Consider the following 22,545-nt stretch of genomic DNA (forward strand, 5'->3'; position numbering starts at 1 on the left):
TGCTTAAATCAAGGGGCATTCATTTCCATGGGGCAAAGTTTCACCTGACTCCTTCTTGGGTCAGATCCTCCTCTCCCTTGTGCTGGTGTCAGCCAAGGGAATAAGAACCACCAAGCCCTAATTTGGCTTGATCCCTGGAATATCAAGTGGCCTTAATGTCAGGAGCTCTGCAGGATCTAAGTGGCAGAGGGGCTTTGCTTTGGCTCTCTGAGCAGGAGCGGATTTCCTTGACTTGCCTTATGTAGAACAGAGTTCGGTGTCTGCTGTTTAAAAGCAGGGCTGCTGGAAACGCGATCTTGACGTGGCTGTGGGTGGAAGATCAGTAAAGAACAAGCTAGAACTTTAATTAAAAATCAAATGGAAAATCGAACCTCATACCTCAGAACAGACTAGCAGGACAGCACTATATACACGGGAATAGGACTGTACACACCTGAATAGGAATACATACAGCAGGGAGCCGCCCTCCATTCACAGAACAGAGCAGTGGCTAATTTTGGCCCTGAACTTCTCTCTCCCTACAAAGAATTGTAGTCCAACAAGATGAATGGGGAGTGACTCCATAGGGCTCTCCGTGAGAGAGATGCCAGGGGCATGGGTGAGGACAGGGTAATCTCAGAGCTAGCTATCTACGAATAAGGGACAGGTAGCCCCATTCAGCCTCCAGCGCCCAGTCTCTCTGCCTCTCCACCAAGAACTGTCGCCTCCCAATCTTCATGTACTGTGCTGCCAGCTCCCTCTCTTTCTGCGCTTTCCTCTTCATTGCCTCTCTCTCGGGCCTCTGCTCCGGGGTGATGGGCAGGGACACCTCCAGCTCCTGGAGGGGGTTGCTCCTGGCCACCATGGGAGAGTGGGAAGGGGGAGGATGCCAGAGTGACGTGGAGCTGTGAGGAGGGGGGGGCGGGCGCTGCTGCGCGGGAGCAGTGGAGCTGCTGCTCGGAGGCACAGCTCCATGTCCTGGGTTTCCTGGGATTTGGAACAGTCTTTTAGGAGGAAAGACTTGCCCCTCCTTCCTTGGGGTGTCTATCTGTCCGTCCTTCCTAGCAATGTCTGCCTGTCCCTCCTTCTTAGGGGTGTCCATCTGTCCATCCTTCTGAGGGGTGTCCGTCTGTCTGTCCTTCCTCCCCCCAGGGGCTGGTCGAGGAATCTTTGCCCTTTGGTTGGCCAGGGCTTCCAGGCGCCTCTTGAGCCCCAGGATGATTTGTGGCGACACGGTGGGGGTGCTTGCCGGAGCCTTGCTCGGGGGCGGTGCAGGGGGCTTTGGAGCTGGGGTGGCTGGCTGCAGTTTCTTGCCCAGAGGGTGAAACACCTGGATGGACTCCAACATCTGCATCTCCAGGTGGCTCCGAGGTACTTTTGAAGGCTGTGCCTCCTGCTGGGGGATTTTCTTTCCACCTCGACCTCCAGGCGTCTTGAATTTTCCCTTGCCTGGAACTGCCCCTTTCCCTTTGTCATTCCCGTGGGCACCCAGTTTTTGCTGCTGCCCCTTGTCAGGTGTCACAACTTCTGCTGGGCCCATTGGCTCTGTCATGGATGACTTCTGGATGTCAGCCACTGTCTGTTCCAGAACACTGCATGGGGTCAGGAGGAGGCTGTTCCCCGAGGACTGGCCTGGCATGGCTTCACCTGAAGTGCCACTAGTGCTTGCTCCCGGATAACAGTTCTCCCTATCCCCCTGGCACAGATATTGGGAGAACTCACACCCTGCTGCCACTTCCACCTTCCTCTTCTTTGGAGCAAGGCCCTTGTCAGTGCTGAGTCCCTTTCCATCAGACCCACTGCGCTTGGGAGCCTGTGAAGGAGGAACAGGTGGGGTAGCTGCTGGTAGCTTTGATTTCCTTCTTCCTGGCATCTTTGGGTCTGAGAGTCTGGGTCCACTGCTGCCAATCATGAGGCCGGACCCCACCAACGGGGTAATTGCAAAAGGACCTGAGGTCTGCACCAGATTTGCAGCATTCTCTGGGGTTTTCCACTTCCCAGGTGTAGGCAGAGTGGCTCCATCCAGAGGCTCCACTGCAGGGGCAGATAAGAGGGCAGCCAGGGGATCCTTTCCCTCAACATGGTATGTGGAAATGCATTTCCTTGCAGGCATCTTGTTGAAGGAATCACTTGGCCTCACCTCCTTAGCACCAGCAAGCCCCTCTGTGTGAGGGTCTTCACTCATTGACTCAACAGGGTCAAACCAGGCCAACAGTTCATTAATGTCAGGGATTTCTAAAGGGAATAGAGGTGTCTCCTGGGATTCTGGAGGCAGCAGAAACTCATCCAGGATCTCAGCAGGAATCTCTGTGCTGACCTTCTCCACTCCATCATCTTGCTGGTTTGGAACTTGTTGTAAGGGAAGAGTCTTGGGCTCAAGCCGTGTTTCTGGTGGGGTGTCCAGCACTGCAAGAGAGAAATCAAGGAAAAAGAGTGATGTTGGGAACCAGAAACCCTACCCAGCACACTGAGGTGACCCACTGGGGCAGCTGGAGGCCTGGGCAGCATTGAACCCTTTAAGTCTGGGTTAAGTCAGTCACAGGTGTCATGTCATTGATTGTGTGCATGTATTTTGTTTCAGAGGCAGAGTCTTAGGACAGGACATTGGTCACTGGAGAGAGCCAGGAATGAAATTGTTCCTGCTGCAGGAGTGAATTCAATGGAGGGGTTAGCGTCTCGGCAGTTACCACATGTGCAGCCTTTGTGCCCAGTTCTGAAAGTACGATAGCAAGGTTTCAGCTGCCACCATTTGATGGGGTTATGCTTGCTTTGTGATAGGGTTGGAATGAGCTGGCTGGTGCCCTCTGACAGATGTATTCAGAGCCTCTGAAAATATGTCTTCTAGGTATGGTGCTGCTCACAGCAAATAGAGATTTGCCTTTAGCCCTATCAGGAAAGATCCATGAGAGAAGAAACATAGGTTGTCTGTCCCTGTGTCTAACTGTGATTTACAACAATGGTGAAGCTACCACTTGTAATTGGATTTTATTGAGGAAAAACTCCCCTGCCTGCTCTTTTCTGCCATTCTAAACTCATTCTATGCCCTGTCTGGACTCAGATGCATTTGAGTGTCAATTCAAACCCAGTGTAGACAGAGCTAAACAAGGGTCTAGTTTAGAAACCTGACCCCGGTGCCAGGTTCTAAACAGCCGGGCTCCAGACACATCATCCAGCCAAATTATTCACAACTTGAGTTATCCTTAACTATTTTAAACCAAGCAAATAACTCATCCAAGGGAACACAGTCTCCAGCCCTGTGGGAGGGCATCGTTGGCCTGCACTTTTAAGCCCTCATGGACCTGGTCCCAAAATTTCTGAGGTCAAAAGAAAACTCCTTTTAACTTCATAAGTCCCTGGATCCAGCCTTGAGGTAACTGCTAGAGCCTCAAGACAATAGTTAGAGCAACCACGGCTTGAGAGATCAGGTGAAACACTAGGGATTGGGGGGCATTACCCCAGGATGTGGGTTGCCAGACAGGGAGCTGCACTGAAAGTCCTCCCTGAGCGCTTCATCTTGGAACATGAGCGTTCTCTCCAAAGGTTCATAACTGGCCTAATGCAACAACTTCCACTGACTTCAGAGAGTGTTGGATGAGACCCTACTTGACTCATTGTATAAATGAGTCCCACCAAGCAAATAGTCCTTTCTTATACTGTGGTTGAAACCCTGAAACCCACGCTCTGTGCTTGGATACCATGGGAACATCTGCTTTCTTTAGCCCCACCAACCCACTGCACTTCTGGGCTGAGTGTGTGGGAGCGAGTGAGTGGGGAGTGCTAAGTGGTGTCCCTCCCTGAGAATGCTGGGGACGTGGTGCAGATGGACCCTATGGCAAATTATTGGCACTAAGCTTATACCCAAAGCAGGGATCAGGACACACTAAGCATCTGAATATTCCCCCTTGCCTTTGCACTCTGGTTTGGTGTCCTGGGGATTTGCTGAGACTGGATGGTGCAAATTGTCAGCGGGGGCTGCCTGGGTGCTCACGGGCTGGATGGGTTTCAAGACCAGAACCATTTCATTCTGGGACTTGGCTGGCACTGTAGTGACCCTGCTGCTGGACATGGTAGAGTACATCTCTCCTGGTGCCACCTGGCCCCTTGCATCATGGTTATAAAGGTAGATGCTTCTCCAGTCCTGCACAGGAACTTGTTGCCCATGCCCTTGGCTTTGAAGAACCTGCAGTGGTGTCGCCTGAGGCTGTATCTGCACAAGACGGGCATTTGCGGGCAGCTGAATCTGCCCATAGAGGTGCTCCAAGGAGCTGGTGTTGCTCAGCTGATGGAGAGGAGGATTTGACATGTCCTGGACTAGTGACGCCACAGAGCAAGGTGCAGAGACCTTTGCAGCCCTGTAGGGATTGCCCTGTGCTCCCCATTCATAGACAGTGGGGTAAGAAGCAGCTGATCTGGGGATCTGCGTCTGTCCAGCAGTCCCATATAGTCCTGGCCATAGAGCTGTTTCAGGCAGCTGATAGGTGAAGGCATTGGTGTTTCCTGCATTAGACTGGACAGGTAGGATTGAGCCTGAAGGTATGAGCCAAGCTGAGCCTAAGGTTGGTAGGGAGGATCCAGAGAAAGTCTGAAGGCCTCCTCTGATCATAGGGCTGTCAGCCACTGCAGAGAGTATCGGTTGTTGAAGGTTGGTAGCACCGACTGGTAGAGAATATTGGAAATTCCCTGCAGAGAAAAACAGAAAGACAGTAGTGTTAAAAGTCCTAACCTCTTCCAGACTCTCTTACTAACTGTCAGTCCTGGAAAACTAGTTCAGTCTCTGCCTGGAGAACTGGACACCCAGCATTGGCCTACCATAAATGTATGGCTTCCAGTCCTCGAGATGGCCAGCTTCTTTGGTCCACTCACCAGAACATACTGGGACATCTCCTTCTTTCTCCTAACAATACCAGACTTAGAGGAATAGTCAGAATTTGGCTCCTAGCCAGTGATCACAATCACCCAGCTGTCAGAAAAGGATTTTGTTTCAAGATGTTTATACCAGGGACAGATTCCACACCTCCCACCTTGATCCATGGCGAATCATCAAATCAAAGTCACTGTCCCTGTAAAAACCCTGCCAGGGTCTGTGAGGGTCTCTCACTGACAACATGGGATAGAAAAGCACTTATATTAATAAGAAATTGAGATTGTAAGATCACTGCCACAGAGACTTGAGTCTTTAAGGGATGGTTATTTTTAAGTGAGTGCTGTCCAAATTGTTGGCATCTCTTAAACCCAAGACCCACTCCTTGTCCCTGGCATTGTCTACCTTCTACAAATCTCAAATCACTCCTTCATACCCCTCTTACCATTTCATGTTGTGGCTGAGTAACCATCTGACTTTATATTCCATAATCTTGATGATCCATTCCCTTCTTTTTCACCATTCTCTATGACACCCACTTGTTCAAATTACCCACAATGTTGGACCCGATGCTCTATCTTCCCCAGCCTGTCCCATCTCTCCAGAGAGGATGAGGAGGAAGGATGGTGTATGAGAAATACATGGACCCCGTTCCCCTTCAGGCAAGACAAAAAATCTCCTTCATCTTTGGATGGCGGGACCCAAACTGAACCATTGGGAAAATCCTTATCCCATACCTGCCATGATAAGGAAGTAAGTCAGAGAAAAAGTTAGAGTTGTGATGATTTCAGCCTTTCCGTGAGACAGCAGCTCCACTGGAACCCACCAGAGCATGTGTCCGGTATGGAATGCGCGGCCACGTGCGAGGGTACGAACTTGTTTAATGCCATCCTCATGGCAACCCAGAAGATTCTGTGATGCCAACCAAGATTGTGAGGATGGGATGGGAGAGAATGCGGTGATGCAATAGGATGTCATAATGCTGGAGCAATTTCATTGGGCAGTTGCATGTGGGTACCAGCCTGGAGGCCAGGAATACAGTTAGGGGGATGGAAAATGCTGTGTTTGTTGGAGAAGGAAGTAGCAAGGCTGCATAGGGTATAACACAGCATCACAGCACTATTGCAGAGCCCAGCTACCATGTCCTTACAGCTGCCCTGGGCACTGCGTAACACAGGGGTGGGCAAAATGTGGCCCGCGGGCCACATATGGCCCGCCAGGCCATTCTATCCAGCCCATGGGGCCCCTAAAAAAGTTAGAAAATTAATATTTGTCTGCCCTTGGCTGCCTGTCATGTGGTCCTTGATGGCTTGCCAAAACTCAGTAAGTGGCCCTCCATTCAAAATAATTGCCCGCCTCTGGGGTAACAGCTTCTCAGATATACAAGTGGGCATACTGACATGCTGACAGTTTAAAGCAGTTATAATCAATCCCAGAACTCCCATTGCCACCATGGGGCTAGGATTTATCTCTCAGGAGAGTTTGAAATGGGTTTTGAACCATTTGATTTTAGCTCTGAGGAAAACACAATAGTCTGACTCGACAGAAAAGCCATGAGAACTGGCCACAGAGGTTTAAGGAGCCCACACTGAGATCTGCTGCACATGACTTCCAGAAGCAATGACCTCCCATTAATCTCAAGGGCAGCTATGAATTTTCAATTCAGTTGAATGAGTATCAGGCAACTTTTATTTAGTTGCCCAAGGCAGAGCAGCGTTGCACCCTATAGACTGACTAATTCAGAGGTACATACGCTTCCATAAGCAACAGGTCACTTGATCGATACACAAGCTTGTGTACCTCTGAATCAGCCCAAAAGGTAAAACTCTGCCCTGCCTTCTGTCTGACTTCCAACTAATATGGCTAACTGCCTTCCTCTGTTCTTAGCTGCCCAACTTTAAGGCTTTTACATATGTATGCACTGGTCAACACTGTCTCCCTTGTCCCAGTCAACTTGTTCATTAGTGACCTGGAACAATTTGCAAATGACACATCAATTGGCATGCTGGTAGGTGACAAGGAGGACAGGGCCGTTACACAGAGAGCTGTGGAATCTTGGGCCCATTCGAACAAAAGCCACTGGCGTACAGCCGGAGCGATACATCTAGGAATAAGGAAGACAGGCCATATTTACAGAATGGGGATTGTATCCCAGCAAGTTGTGATTCTGTAGAGACAATGTAGGGACTATCAACTGAAAATGAGTATCCAGGGTGAATATGGTGCCAGGAAGGGTTAATGTGGGCCTGGGTTATATAAACAGGAGTGTAGAGAAGTGATATTACCTCTTCATGTGGCATGGTTGAGCCAGATCCCTGAACACTGTGTAGCTCCAGTGTCCTCATTTTATAAAAGGATATTGAACAGTTTGAGAGGATCCTGACCAAAAGGGGACTTCATTACATTGTAGAAGTTCCTCTGCATGGGGAGAAAAGGCCAGGTACTCTTTTAAGTTATCTGAGAAAGCCCTGGCATGAAGCAATAACTGAAAGATTAAGCCTGGCAAACTCAAAATAGAAACACGGTGACATTTTTTACTGGAGTGGGGGATTCAGCAGTAGAACACACTGCCAGGGGAAGTGGTCCATTCTCCATCCCTTCATGTCTTCCATTAGGACTCAGCATTCTGGCTGAAGAGGTGTGTGAGTTGAGCACAAGCAACCAGGCTCTATGTTACAGGGGTAACTTAGTGAGACTTGATGGCTTCTCATAAGCAGAAGGTCACACTACATGATTTCATGATACCTTCTCACCGTGAACTCTGTGAAACTATGAATAGTTGTGGAGAATTTCCTGAGCCAGGTCTCAAGTCTGCATGGAAGTTGCATTGTCTTGCATGGTCTGGCTGATGACGTTGCTTTCTTAGTGTCCTGGAGAGCTGGTTCTCTGCTTGCATCTATGCCTATCCTGCAGGCTGTTCTTTCTCTTGTCTCCTCCATCCCACTGATTTCCAAACCAGTGCACTCTGTAGCTGGTATGGCTAATGTGAAAGGCACCAATAGGACAGGGGTGCAGGACTGTTCATGGGGTGCTTTTCTATTATCCATCCTCCTTGCTTCATCTCTCTGACCTGTCCAGCAGAGATATATCTCTCTCTCTCACTCCTACCCATAGCCATTTCCTTCAGACCAGGGCACTTTTGCTCCCCAAGGCCACCTCTTCATTCATGGCTACATCTTCCCTCATTGTCTCTCTCCTGCGGCAAACATGAGGGGTACATTTCTCTACTCTCCGGGTTTTATTATACCCCCATCGGCTTCTCTCCTCTACCCCTTGGGCTGCAGCTGCTGCTGTTCAACCACCATGGAACCATTCCTTGTCCCTGTTTGCAGCCAGTCGGGATCTAGCGAAGGGCAGCGCTTGATGCAGGAGAAAGGACGGGAGGGGCCAGGGGGCGAACGGACATGGGGACCTTTGGGAAAGGAGTGGTTTGTTCTGCCTGGGCAGGAATCTTTCTTCTAGATGAAGTGTGTGCATCTCAGTAGTGCTTAGTCCCATATGGGGACTTCCTTAGCATGACAGACACTGGAGGGCCCATCTGATCATCTCCAAGCACCAGAGCACACAAGGCTCCCAACTTTCAATGTGCTGAGTGTCCCTCATTTGCATTAATGGCTATCATGGTTGCCAGCCCTCCTGGATTGCCCTGGAGTCTCCAGGAATTAGATATAAACCATCAGGAGACTGCTGAGAGTCACCCGGGAGATTTAAAAAAAAAAAAATTAAATGTTGAATCTGATTTATACAGTAGTCCAGTAGGTTTTTAAAATGTAATAGTAATATGCATTTGTTTTCCTGACGGGAAGTCTATGCATCATAACCTGTAATTGATATATGCAAACATGTGAATACCTTAATGTCATTATGTCACGTGATGAAACCTCCTGGAATAGATTCACACAGAGCTGGCAACCCTAGTGGCTAGAACACTCAAAATGAGTTGCAATCGCTTCTATTGCTGTAGGGCATTGGCGACGTATAGGGGGTGCACGCGCACCCCGAGATTGGTGGTGCACCCCCTGTGAAAAGCACCACCAATGCTGCCGGTGGTGCCTGTGGGCAGTCGCCACTTGCCACCCCCGCCTCACCACTGTTGGCGGCATCTGTAGGCAGTCCCCAATCACCGTTGGCCACCGCCGATGCTACTGGTGGCGTCTGCGGGTGGTCGCTGACCGATCGGCGCTCACCACCCTCCCCCTCCCCACCGCCGACAATGCCACGGCCGCCTGTGGGAGCTCTCTGCTGCCACTGCTGCTAACAGGCAGTTGCTGTGCTCCCCCCTCGGCCTCTGGGGTGCACACATCGCTCATGCTGTAGGGAATGAGGCAGGGGGACAAAAGCTGAGGGTATCCTAAGCCCTTTACTGAGTTGAACTGAGCCGGGAGCCAAGTTTCTGGGCCTGCCACTGTTTGCTGTGTGAACACAAGCAAGTTGTGTTTAAAACTAATAAAAGGAAGAGGGGAGAGGATGGAGATAGGAAGAATAAGGATGGGCCAGGGAGAAGGAAGAGTGTATGTACTAATTAAAACTACTCCATGCACAATCCATTAACAAAGGAACAAGGTGCTGTCACCAGCTGCTGGCTGCTGGTGATATCAGAGCCTCAAGCATCACACACAGCATTAATTGTAGCGCTGCAGATGCCTGCTGTTTAGCCTGGGGAGCTCTGATCTCCAGCTCAGCAGATGCCGGGGGAACAGGCTAACTGTGGGGTACCTGGATGGATAGAGAAAGGCCCCTTTGGGCACATTAGGAGTTGGGAGCCTGTCCACGGTGCACGGCATCCATCTCAGCCTGTCCGTCTCACTCCACCCCAGCTCAGCGGCATATGGGGGAGGAGGGGGGATCCCTTACAGGGCAAGGACAGGACTCCCCCATGGGTGGGTTTCCCTTGTCTGAGACTGCCCCAGCCTGCTGCGCTTAATGCTTGTTGCGCAGACCTGGGGCTGCTGGCAAACATATGGTTATTTCTTGGTAAGGCCTTGGGTAGTTGCTCTGCAAATTCCCTTCCCGCCACTCTGCTGTGTGCGCCACACCAGTGGTCCTCAGCCGGGCCCCTGCCCCCCGCCCCCGCGTGTCGGAGCCCTGCAAGGGACAAGCCACGGTGTCCCCCCGTCTTTCTCCTTGAACAGAATCCATTTCTAAAGTTTGTTCGCGCCCCTTTCATCTACTCTCGTGGCCGGGGGCTGCGAAACGCGGCACCGCACGATCCCGCGGGGCTACGCACCCCGGCGGGGTTTCCGCAGCGGGGACGTGACGTAAACACAACGGGCGGGGCGTGCTGCGCGTGACGCAGGGCGTTGGCGTGGGGTCACGTGAGGTTATGGGACCCGGAAGTGGCCGCTGTGCGTCGCCATGCCGGGCTCGAACACCCGCCTGCCTGACCGGTGAGACACCCCCCGCGGGGATTAACGCCCCCAACCGGGTATTAACCCCCCCAACCTCCCCCCGGTTATTAACCCTTGCTGTGCCGCCCCCAGCTCCCCCCCCTTTTTTTTCCCGGGTATTAACCCTCCCCGTGCCAGGCTGGGCCCGGGTGTCTCAGACCGGCGGCCTCCAGCCTTGGGGCCCCTCTGTGGCAGCCCTGCCGGTGCCCCTCACTCCCGACCCGCAGCCCCTGCCCGCCCCCCCGACACACAGACACAAGCAGAGCAAAAACCCAGACATTTTCGGACAGGGGCCGAAAAAAGGACACACTGGGGAAAACCCAGACACATGGTAACCCTAGCCCGGGGGCTTTTCCTCAGCCTCCCTCAGGTGAGGGCCTTCCCCCAACGGAGCTGAAGCCCCCGCACGGACCAAAAGAGCCCTGAGCGGTGCCGGCTCTCCCTGTTCGCTCCATGGGCTGAGCACCGCCAGGTCCCAGGACCTCCTGGCCCTTGCCCAGCTTGAGGTCCCCCTGGCTGGGTGGAGGCTGGGCCGGGAGGACCTCGGGTGTCTGGAGCCATGTCCCCTCCCGTGTCTGATCCCTTGGAAGCCTCTGGGCGATTGCCAGCTCCACAGATGCCTTCGAGGGCCCGCGGGAGCTGCCCGGTGCCCCCTGTGGAGCGCTTGTTATGAACCCACGACCTCACCCCCATCACAGTTTGCTTTTTGTCCCAAGGGAGCTGTTGGCAGCGCCTGTAGTGCCTGCCCTAGTAAAGGAGGCTGGTAGTTCCCCCCGGTTGGCCTAGGCCCACATTCCCTTGGCATCAAGGATGCCTGTTGCATAACGGCAGAGAGCAGATGCCAAAAAGGGGAGGGAACCGAGTCTGGCCAGGGCTTTTGCCCCTGCTCCTCTCACACTTGCAGCCTCCAGCATTTAAGCTTGAGGATGCTCTGATTCGGAGGCTGCGCCCCTCTCAGTTGCTGCCAGTGCTCTTTTCCTTCCTGAATGTGTCCTGTCCTGCCGTGACCCTGGCCGAGTTCTCGGTTTTTACTGCGTCTGGTGGCAACACGTCCCAGCCTCAAATTCCCAGCTGGGTGAAAGAGAACTGTCTGGTGTTTGTTTGAAACTTATGACCTACTCGTGTCATGTTCACAGATGTTAGGGTCGGAAGGGACCTCAATAGATCATCGAGTCCGACCCCCTGCGTAGGCAGGAAAGAGTGCTGGGTTTAGAGGACCCCAGCTAGATGCCTATCTAACCTCCTCTTGAAGACCCCCAGGGTAGGGGAGAGCACCACCTCCCTTGGGAGCCCATTCCAGACCTTGGCCGCTCTAACTGTGAAGAAGTTCTTCCTAATGTCCAGTCTAAATCTGCTCTCTGCTAGCTTGTGGCCATTATTTCTTGTAACCCCCAGGGGCGCGCGCCTTGGTGAATAAAACCTCACCAATTCCCTTCTGTGCCCCCGTGATGAACTTATAGGCAGCCACAAGGTCGCCTCTCAACCTTCTCTTGTGGAGGCTGAAGAGGTCCAGGTTCTCTAGTCTCTCCTAATAGGGCTTGGCCCGCAAGCCCCTAACCATACGAGTGGCCCTTCTCTGGACCCTCTCCAGGTTGTCCACATCCCTCTTGAAGTGTGGCGCCCAAAACTGCAGGCAGTACTCCAACTGTGGTCTGACTAGCGCCCGATAGAGGGGAAGTATCACCTCCTTGGATCTGTTCGTCATGCATCTGCTGATGCACGATAAAGTGCCATTAGCTTTTCTGATGGTTTCGTCACGCTGACGACTCATGTTCATCTTGGAGTCTGCTAGGACTCCAAGATCCCTTTCCGCTTCCGTGCCACCAAGCAGGTCATTTCCTTGGCAGTAGGTATGCTGGACATTTTTCCTCCCTAGGTGCAGCACTTTGCATTTCTCCTTGTTGAACTGCATTCTGTTGTTTTCTGCCCACTTGTCCAACCTGTCCAGGTCTGCTTGTAGTTGTTCCCTGCCCTCTGTGTTGTTCCCTGCCCTCCATGTTGTGACCTTTTGTTCTTGTATGTGGGAGAGGGTCAATAATAAATTCCTGTTGACTTCCTCTTTGCAATTTTGGCTACAGAAAAAGAATAGAGCAACTCCTCTGTTGCAACAAACCCAGAAAGGCCACGTCAGGTCTGAGAGTTTTTAATCCCGTGGGTTTCTATGTGAAATCTAGGGGTTGTCTTGTGAGAGACACTGTTCATTGTATTAGCCTGACGTCAAGGGGAAAGCAGGGCAGATGTGCCCCTGAGGGGCTTCTGAATCATGTTTGTGCACCTAACTGTGCTAACATTGCGGGGCACCCCACTGCACCCTTAAAAGGATCTCAGACATCACCCTCGTTGAGAATCACTGCATTAGTGAATCTGACCTCAGCAGAGACAAGCTGAGAACAAGAGTTGGGCTGGTATCATGCTTGCCTGCAAGAAGAAAGTAAATCTAGCGAGCTGGAAAGTGAAAGAGGAATTTGGACTAGAAAATGGAGCATAAAGGGCAAGACTCCAATGATGGGAAAGGTCCTGGCACTAACTGTAATGCTTTGGTTTTAGGTGGACAGACTATGTCCCACTTGGAAGAAGATTGCCTGGGACCCGCTTCATTGCTTTCAAGGTTCCCTTAAAAAAGGTAAGTGAATGATACTTGCATCAGGCCTCTTTGGGGTTGTTCATGGTTTTTCATTATTAAACTGCAGCAAAAAGCAGGGCATTGAAGTGGTGCTGGAGCAGGGATTTTTCCAAAGCTTTGGGGCTGAATGTGTCTGGAGAGAACTTTTCAGCCATACGTACCTTTCAAGAAAGGAGATATTTGGGAATGTTAAAGAAGAAATTTGGTTGTACTAAATGAGAGTTTTGAGGGTTACAGTGTTTTTAGGGAAGTTAATAAAAGCATAGTGTAGTCACAGTCCTCTAAGCTGCTGTACTACCTGAGTTGGGCATCCAGTGTTTTTCAGTGGCCTTTATGGTGTCGACATTCTGACTAAGAGGTAGAAACTTTTGCTGATTTGTCACTAGACCTTTTGGACACTCTCAGTGTTGGCTGGTGCCTACAGCTCCCATTCATTTTGGTGACTTATACCCTGAAAGTATGAGCCACAGCTGATTTTGAGTAGCCTGTATTCTGGAGAGTCCAAGCATAACAGGGCTGCTTTGCTATCCTTTTCATGTATTGTGGGAAAGATTCCAGCAAGTTGAACCTAGTTGCTATAGTAACTCCCACTGACCTAAATGCTAAATATTTCTGTGGGCATCAGGAAGCTTATTGTAGTGCATTGCAATGCTGCCTCCGAGCAAGCTGTACCTTGATTCTCTAATGCAGACACCTTTATTATTATACGTGGTAGAAATTCTTCTAGTGTTACGCATCTTTAGATTATTAGGTTTGTTGCTTCAGGTAATTGCCTCAGTTGCTACGCCGAGTTTTTTTTACACCAGGCGGTAAGTTTCTGTATACTGACAAATTAACTGCACCAGTTAGCGTCATCAGTGGGCTTCAAAGCAGAACTGGCACGTAATATCTAAACGCATGTCCTCTGTTAAATGTGTTCCTATCATTAAAGTGTCTTGTGTGCAGCTGTTGAAACACAGCCAAGCAGATCTGATGAACCAAAGGCAGGTGGTGCACTCCACAGATGGGTGCCAAAGTGTTTCAGTAGTTAATGCATCTGCCCGTGTTTCCTGAGGGGTACCTATATGCTGAAACCAGTTGCTTACCACTGTGTCCTAGAATTTAGGGTGTCTGTGTCCTGATGTGGGTGGTGCTTGTGTTAAGGAAACTTGCTTCCTAAAACTGCTGTGATACACTGCATTTCTAAACTGCATCAAAGCTCTCTGATGAGGTGCTATAACTGCAATATCAAACTTTGTTTCTTGTCAGAGTTTTGAATGGAGACTTGCCCCAGAAGAGAGATTTTCTCCCACAGACCTTGTTAAGCAAATCAAAGAGCAAAAAGAAGAACTTGGCATGATCATTGATCTAACATATACTACTCGCTATTATGGACCACAGGTGAGTTACTCAGTTGCTAGCCAGGATGTGGATACATTTTTATCTAGGGCTAGCCCAGAGTATTAATTGTTGTTGGTATCTCATTTGCCACTAGAACTGGGAGATCAGGGCTTCGGGAACGTGAAGAACTTTATATATTCTAATATTATAAAAGCCGTACTGAAAATACATAAAAGCTGATGAAAACAACCAATCAGAGTGTGAATACAATGTTCGGACAGGAGGTGGCGGTGCGGTGGAGCAGAAGGTCCTTGGAGGTGGTGGGGGGCATGCCGGGCCCCACAGCGGTGGGAGGGGGGGGGGCATCCCTGCGGTGCAGTGGGGGAAAGGAGACACGCCCCCCCCACACTTCATGGAGGAAGTGGGGGGGGGGAATGAGTAATGGGGTTGGGGGAATGGGAACTGAATGGGATGGGGGGCAGATGAGGGAAGCGGGGATGCACAGCCAGATGCAGGGCTCTGTCTCCACTGGCCCGCTGGGTGGGGGTGAAAAGAATGACCCTGGCCCAGAAGTGGTAGGGGTGAGGGTGTGGGGAGTGAGCCTGGCCCCAGGCCTCTTGTCACCACCCCTCCCAGCAGGTGACCCCCCCCACGGCAAGGCCAGAGCTGTTGGCCCTGGCCCCCAGCCCTGCAGGCGGTGGCAATGGAGATGGAGTAGGGCCAGCAGTTTGTGGGGGGGGGAACAGGCCTGGACTCGGGGTGGGGAGAGGGGGACGGGGGAGCAGGGCCAGACCTGAAAGGCAGGGGTCAGACACGGCCCTCTGTCCCTGCCCGTCATTCTTGATGGGCAGTTGGCTAGTATATAGAAGTGCTGCGTTTTTCACATTCCCGAAGTGTAGACTTTAAGAACAGTGCCAAAAATCATAGGAGTTGGCAGCACTGCCTTATGGTGCTATTGTAAACCTGTGTGTGGTACTGTGTGTGTGGAGTTTGCTTATTAGACAGCTGTGCAGGCACCATCTTCCATTTGGTCTCTAAGCTATGAAAGGAGTACCTGTGTTGGCCTGTGGCCAGTGGAATGGTAAGAACGCTTAATTTTGTTTTATGCAATATATTGTATTGCTTTGTGCTTTGTAGGAACTTCCAGACACGCTGTGCTACTACAAGATCTTTACCGTTGGACATGAAGTTCCCGATAATGAAACTATTTTTAAATTCAAGAGTGTGGTGAAAAAGTTCTTACGGGAGAACAAAGATAACGGTGAGCAGGGATTTCCTTTAGTTGATCATCTTCCTTAAGCGACAAGGCAGTTGTAATTTCAGTGTCCTGAGCTATGACAGATGTGACTTGCCATCTCTATGCGCTGTGGGAATTCTCCAGTAAGCTTGTGCTGCTGTTGATTCTGTTTAGTAACACACATGGGATTTACTTTACCTTGGTAAAGAGGATACTGAGGCAATGATGTGAGTTGCCTTTGGCAGCAGCAGTAATACTGAATCTGGGCTGAAGTGAGCACGGAGTTGTGCTTTAGTGGAGAATAGTGAGGTCTCATCTCCAACTGTGTAACTATCTCATCCATCATTAATATTCTCAATGTGCCTTAGGCTAAGGAGCAGCCTAGGTTAGCACTTGTAAGAAGGTTGCTCTTTATGCTGTCTTAAAATTGCTTGTAGGATGTGCCCATTTTTTTCTTCTGGGAGAGGGGAAATTTGTGACTATATGGGGTGACCTCACTCATGCTCACGGGCGACTGGTGCCGGGGGTCCCCTGCGGCTGATCTTGCCAGCCGAGGGGAGGGTCCCCCCACAGCCAATCATGCCAACCTGAAAGCACTGGTGGCACTCCCTGAAGTTCCAGTGGTGCTTCTCCTGGTGCCTCCACTCCTTGGCTGGTGCTTGCAAGAGGGCCGCTGATGCTCCCACCTGCTGCTGCTGCGGCCCACCCCCCCGGTTGCCTAACCGGGGAGTGCTGGCTGTCAGGGGGTGTACCAGCACTCTCAGGGGGTTCATGTTGCCATTGCTCATGCTTGTTCTATAAATGGGAGCTGAATACTTCAGCTGTAATCAAACGTAAATGTGATCTTGTGCATGAGCACCGTTGTTGGGCCGGTTGTTTCCACTGGTGCAAATGGCTGGTGATTTAATGCGGTTAGACCTGCTCCTTTCTGCTTTCTCAGGCTTTCTGCCTGGATGGGCTCTGAAACTGAGCACCCTAGAAGTCTAACTTGAGTTTCCTGTCTTACAGATAAGCTTATTGGTGTTCATTGCACGCATGGCTTAAACAGAACTGGCTATCTTGTTTGCAGGTGAGTCATCTCAAATGCCTGGCACCAAGTTGAGTTAGGTAGGGGTTTGCTCTGTATGCAAGAGGCAATGGGAAATTACCGATCCAATGTGTGCCTTGCCATATGTGATCCTGGATCAACAGAAAGCTGTTAAATGTGCTTCTAAGACAAGGACTCAGGGAACTCTCTAAAATCATCATGAACAGCCAGGACCCCTAGTGCTCTAGCCAGGCTCTCAGGACAGGCGAAGTTTTGTGTGTGTTTAATTTTACTTCGCATTCCTGCCTTAGAATGTAATGTAATACCCTGTTTTAGCTCACAAATAGCAGCTTCTGGATGTTTCTTTCAAAATAGCCAAGTTTTGTCCTGGCTCATAAATGGGTATGAAAAATAAAGCATCCACAAGCTTCTACGTTTTGTCTTGAATATTATGTTAGTTTTGTAGCTAGAGTTTTTGTACGTTTCATTCAGGTACCTTATTGATGTGGAAGGCATGGATCCTGCTGCTGCAATTGAATGTAAGCACACCAATATCTTTCTAGTTCTTAAACAGCACGGGACATTTAATGCTGGTGCTTGTGATTTCAGATGTGCTGAGGGTTCCAGTGGGCTGGCGCAGGGTGGCAGAATTCTAAGGAGAAGTTTTGTGTTCCAGGAGAGCATAAGAGATGGGGAAAGGGGCTGGAAAGGGAGAGGGCAGAAATGTTAAAGAGGGCACATTGGGATTAAGTTTATTGTAGTGTCTTTAGAATCCTTTTGATCAAGCAGGCTTCATTGAATCCCTGGACCAGAAACTAGTAAATTGAACAGGGTGATCCATTTCAACACATCTTTTCACAAACAAGAGACAAGGCTTGCAACCCCCCCCCCCCCCCCCCCCCGGGATCACTTTTCAAAGGGATGTTGCGTAGAAATGCTTTGATTTTTAAGTAGCTTCTCTTGGCCTGTGTAACCTTAACTGAACCTGTGGCACAGAGCTGAGGCTGGAGCTGGTGCTTGCAGAATTGTGTTAAAATTGCTCTGACTCCTTGATTGCTGCTAATATAGTAGGTGTCCTTGGAGTTGATCAGTACATGGCTTAGTGTAATTTACTTCCTTTTTAGGCACTGATGTTAATTATATATAATTAATATATATATAATTATATCCCTGATCTTTCAGGGTAATTCTCCACCAGATTGGATAAAGCTACCCAAGTGTAGGGATTTGCTTGCCTGTCTGCTACTTCTTTACGCCAGTGTGCCAGTTTTCTCTCTGTCTGTAATCTAAAGTGAAGGAGCTTTTTGCATAAAGCTTTCTTAAAACTGAACTTCACTCTCTTTGTGTAGTGTTCAACGGAGCTCGTGGGCATCATATAGAGAGGATAAACTATATTGAAGATCTCCAGAATGGACCCATGAGATTGTAAGTCTCTGTGTGTGGTGCTAGCTTGAAGACTGCTTAGGTCCATTAAGTATCTAACGTGACCTGAGCTTACCTTCCTCATTCCTGTTTGCTTAGGAGGCAGCACGAATGCTTCACTGCAGAAGAGGACCAGGAGGTCAGAAATCTGGTTGTTATTCCAGATTGTGACACTGATCTGCTGTGTGGGCTTTGGCAAATCACTGCCTCCCAGCTCTTTTGTTTCCCCATTTTATTTTTAGAGTGATTTGTAATTAAATCATGTATTTACAAGATGGACTGAAAGGAGCAAACAGAAAAATTTTCTTAAGATCTCATTGAGTGGTTTTCAGTGAGTCGCAGGTTAAATAGAAGCTCTCTCTCTCTATGTTTTTTAAAGGAACAACGGTATAGATTCCTCAAGGTTTGACTTGATCCAAGGAAAAGTCAGGACTACACTGAGTATTGGTACCTTGGTAGCAGGACATAAACCACGTCATTCGAAGCCACTCACGTTGGTGACACGTTTGTATGTATTTATGGCTATTCCCCCTTTAGACTTTGTATGCAGGGGAGGGAGGGGCTTGATGGAATGGAAGGGTTTAGTTGTTTCAATTCAGAAGCTTGATGATCAGCCAAAAGGTGGCTGTTCTCTCTGCATCTGAGCAGAATTGCCAAGATGGCACCTCTTAGTTTGCTGCTTGGTAGAGGAGGCATTCAGTGGTAAACTTGGCTCTGAAATTCACCCATTTTAAATGCTGACCCTGAACAGGGTCTGTATGTGTGTGTGCGTGTGTTTGTTGCTGTATCAGCCTCTGTGTTTTGCGTTTGTACCCAGAAGCACAGTAACATTTCTCCCAGTTTCAAGGCATATTGAGGAGGTCTTCACTGATTGAAATTCCCTCCAACCCAAAAAGGGCAGTTGTTGCAATTCAGACTTAGTGACACCAGTGCAGAATAGCTTATCACATCCAATGAGACTGTAACTTTACTGCTTCTGTTTTTAGGCTCTTCTCTTCTTATCAAGGAAGTTGGGGGAAAAGTAAAGACTGGTCAATTGCTTCCTATTTATTCCTCTGGTCAAGTAGGGCAGATATGTCATCCCATCTATAGCTCCCATTTCATAAGTAAATCCTCTGTAGTCCTTGCTTCCCAGCAGGCCATTTGGAAAGGTTTATTGGGCTGGTTATGTTATAGTTATGCAAAAGGTAAAACCCTAGCTATGGCTTGGGAGTTAAAAACACATGTGGATGGTTTTTGCACATTGTTGATGAAAAGTAGACATGAACTTCTAAAGCAACCTGTTACCTACTTAGAAGCCAAATGTTCAGGGTAGTGAAAGTAGCTAATTAATTTTTTTCCCCAGTGTTTGACTACTCATGGGGGCAAAATACATGGGAAGAAGAGGGCAGGGGGAAATTTCTTTCGTGTGAGAGCATATTACATGGGGCCAGGGAAAAGCCTTCTGCTAAAGATTTCTTTGTTTTAGAGCTTATCTGTGTAAAGCAGGTACATGACTGCAATAGGTGGCCATCTTGTAGGAGCATCATAGAGCTCAGGATGGGTGTAAATCTCTGAGATCCTCATACTGAAGAGCCTTTATAAATTCAGTGTGGTAACAAAGAAATAGGAAAAAGCTTGGTACTTCACTAGCTCTGTTTCCTCTTAAGTTTGGGTTAGAATTGCAAGGGACAAACTTCCTTAGATAGCTTATTGAGCCCTTCAGCAATCTGGTTGTTTCTCTTTCAGAACCCCATACCCCGTCATGACTTACAAGACCTGTTATGACAGCAGGAGTTCTGATTATTACCAGGATTTCATCCCTCCTGACAATCTGGCCTGGCAAACTTCACCTTGCAACATGGGATCTGTGAACTACCCCATTCCCATCGCTTACAACAAACACGAAGGATCGTGCTACCCAGTGCAGAGTTATTCCCAGCAGTTACTACAGGGAAAACAGAAAAGTAAATCCAGAAGACGCAATAGGAAACGCAAAACCAAATGATGGAAGAGCTTCCTCTACCAGAAGGACTTGGTACCCTGCTGAATAAAATGCTCTTTGGTGTGAGTTTTCCCAAGGGGATTATTTAATTATGAACCTAATTCATTTAGACACGTTTGCTGTGATGACCACAAGCTGCCAGTTTATAGAAAGGAAAGAACTGGTTTTAACATTGAGACTGTTTTAAAAGGTTTTTTCTCCCTCCAAGCATCTTTGCAACTTGCATTTTTTGCTATATTGCAACCCAGCGACATCCACATTAAAGTGTTGGAGCAACTTCTGAAGGGAGACTCCAAATAAATCTGGGTCAGAATAAGCGGTCTTCCACCTTTACATATGTCTTTTTAAACCCCAGGGGACCAGTGTTTACATGCATGCCTTCCTGTACTCTGTATCGAATACAAGTGTGCAGCAGTGTCCGGAAAGGGAAGCCAAATAGTACTGTTTTTACACAGCATAACACATTTTGTTTAATATTTTTATATGTATTTTTAACCTGACATTTTAATCTTTTAAGTATAACAAGTAAAGTTCATGGTTCGTAACCAACCTTGGCCAGTAGTTGAAGGGAACAGTGCTAGGTGGGGGGCTTTTTTCCACTTGCCAGGAATCAGATGTGTGCAAACCACTACTTTTATCTCTCGGAGAGACCAGCATGAACACGGGTTTCTTTCTTGCTCCAGGGGTGACCAGTCTTAGAAATGTATGAGCTTTCATATCTGTAAAACTTGCCTGTTCCTGCTCTGTGGATTCATGGAGGAGACTTGCATGTCTAAGGTTTCTAATCTTGTTCCTCTTTTTTTTCTCCCCACTTTAAATTCATATAAGAATGACTGAACCATAGGCCAAGTAGTGAGATGCCATCCCAGATGTACACAGTTACTATTAAAATCTGGACATATGGTCACTTAAGTAATGTCCCCTTTGCTCTAAGAACAAATTGTTGCTTCTCCTCAGTGTAAGGATGGTTTGAATCTGTCCTCAGCTTGGCTGGGATAATCTTGCCATGCACATTAAGTTGCTCCAAGTAAAGCAGTTGAATAAGAGTAATGAAGTCTCCTCTCTGACTCCTGAGTGTGGTATGGACAGGGTTAGGGTGTTGGCATCAGGATTTGCTAACCTCCTTGTGAAGTAAAACCTTTCACATGGCTGCCATCCTCTATCCAGGCTGTCTGATACCTATTGAGTTCATCACTGGTGGAAGACTGATTTAACAGTGTGCGTTCCTCAGGTATATAAGCTGTTTTCTTATTTAAGTTTTTTGCATCTCTGAAGGTATTCACTGCACCTGTTGGCTGAAGTGTGTATTGAATTAGAAGCAACGATTAAGTTTAATAAAGTGTGTATGATCTTCCACTCCTGAAGTGTCATGTGTAAAAGGCTGCCAGAGTATTTTACAATTACACCTCTGGGTATTATGAAGACTGCTGCGCTTCTAGTCTGCTCACTTGACGTTGTCAGCTTGCTGTATCAGTTTATGGAGTAGAACCCATGCTACTGTTCTGCTATAGATTATGTTAGGAGGCAAATGCTTTCCCCATTTGGCTTGGTTTGGGAAGTGTGTAGTGTCCTGAGTGATCCCTCGCTCAGTTCTAAGGCTCAGAGGTTGGGCTGTCATAATTGAAGCTTGACTGATGTAAACAGGCTTCGTGTTGGGGCTGGAACCTGACTCGCCAGACTGACATGAAGTGGTGCGGTAGGAATGTCGTCCGGTTTGGCTGGGCGCTTGACAAACGTGTAGGCAGATCTAAACCCTGCTCCAAAGAGTGTTGCTGTTTTGTCACCTTTGCCGTGTCATATTTTCTGTCACACGCCACACACCTTTTCCCCCAAAAACCAGCTTCTGGGCATTGGAATGTGAATTATACATGAGAGATGCAGCGAGAGCAGGTTTTGCCGCTTCCTGCCTGAAACCTGGAGGTAAAACCTGCAGCGATCTACAGCGAGCATCGGCTTCCTGCCTGCTGCTACCCAGGTATGTGCCACAAGGAAAGGTCTTCTCTCTGCTCTGCCTTTCCCAAACAGGAGAGGGCGGGTATTGTATTGTGGGCGCGTTGCATGCGAGACGATCCGGTACTCCTCGTTCTTTACTTGATTTGTTTCTCCCCCTCTGCAGTTTGCTCCCAAGGCCAACGGGACACTAATAAAGCTCGTTGGCACGTGCTTTGGTGGGTTGGCCGAAATATCCCTCTTTCCCATGGATCGTCGGGACCTGCCACACATTCAAATGAAAGCTGCAGAGAAACCAGCTATAAAGTTGTTATGTGTTTCCAAGCACTAACGTAACTGCCGGGATAGACATTTCCAGAGTGTGATAATTACTTTTGCCAGTCTGGCCTGTCTAAATTTATTGCACAGTTCACCAGTGAATTGCATAATACATGTAACGTATGACAGGCGGCGTTGCAGGCGGCGCTCTGGGGAAGCCCAGGGCCTCTTGGAGGCAGTCGCTGTGCAGGGTGGAGCAGCTGCCTGCTTTCCTGTGCGGCCCCTTTAAGAACTTCCTTTCCCATGAGGCGTCCTCCAGTGCCTGCCTCAAAATGGCCGCCGCCGCCCCGCCCCCTTTGTGCGCAAGTTGATGGCTTTCAAGCATTAAAAAAAAAGTTACCCCGCCGGAAGTCAGCGGCGGGAGGCGACACCCCGGATGTAGCCGCGCCTCTTGATTGGCCGTTCACAATGCGTTCTCAGGAAGGGGTGGGTCTCGA

At 49.1% G+C, this 22,545-nt stretch overlaps 3 protein-coding genes across 3 annotated transcripts; 1 reads left to right on the forward strand and 2 right to left on the reverse strand.

Moving 5' to 3' along the window:
• Window positions 1-316: 316 nt before the first annotated feature.
• Window positions 317-3,502, reverse strand: LOC102574798 (nascent polypeptide-associated complex subunit alpha, muscle-specific form). Its single transcript, XM_059731687.1, has 2 exons — window positions 3,434-3,502; window positions 317-2,434 (listed from the first exon to the last, which is right to left on the reverse strand). Exons 1-2 carry the CDS (start codon window positions 3,500-3,502, stop codon window positions 626-628), a joined length of 1,878 nt encoding a protein of 625 aa, XP_059587670.1. The 3' UTR covers window positions 317-625.
• A 357-nt stretch (window positions 3,503-3,859) lies between these two features.
• On the reverse strand, window positions 3,860-5,701 carry LOC132243253 (uncharacterized protein C2orf78-like). Its single transcript, XM_019481136.2, has 2 exons — window positions 5,578-5,701; window positions 3,860-4,659 (listed from the first exon to the last, which is right to left on the reverse strand). The coding sequence occupies exons 1-2, from the start codon at window positions 5,672-5,674 to the stop codon at window positions 3,860-3,862; spliced, it is 897 nt and encodes a 298-aa protein (XP_019336681.2). The 5' UTR covers window positions 5,675-5,701.
• A 4,420-nt stretch (window positions 5,702-10,121) lies between these two features.
• DUSP11 (dual specificity phosphatase 11) lies at window positions 10,122-21,196 on the forward strand. The gene is made up of 9 exons (XM_014611545.3): window positions 10,122-10,227; window positions 12,775-12,850; window positions 14,099-14,230; window positions 15,308-15,431; window positions 16,416-16,476; window positions 16,927-16,973; window positions 17,784-17,859; window positions 18,236-18,364; window positions 19,585-21,196. The coding sequence occupies exons 1-9, from the start codon at window positions 10,196-10,198 to the stop codon at window positions 19,841-19,843; spliced, it is 936 nt and encodes a 311-aa protein (XP_014467031.1). The 5' UTR covers window positions 10,122-10,195; the 3' UTR covers window positions 19,844-21,196.
• The last annotated feature ends 1,349 nt before the right edge of the window (window positions 21,197-22,545 follow it).

Source organism: Alligator mississippiensis, chromosome 7 (genome assembly GCF_030867095.1).
Source record: "Alligator mississippiensis isolate rAllMis1 chromosome 7, rAllMis1, whole genome shotgun sequence".
In the NCBI taxonomy this organism is placed as follows: Eukaryota; Metazoa; Chordata; order Crocodylia; family Alligatoridae; genus Alligator; species Alligator mississippiensis.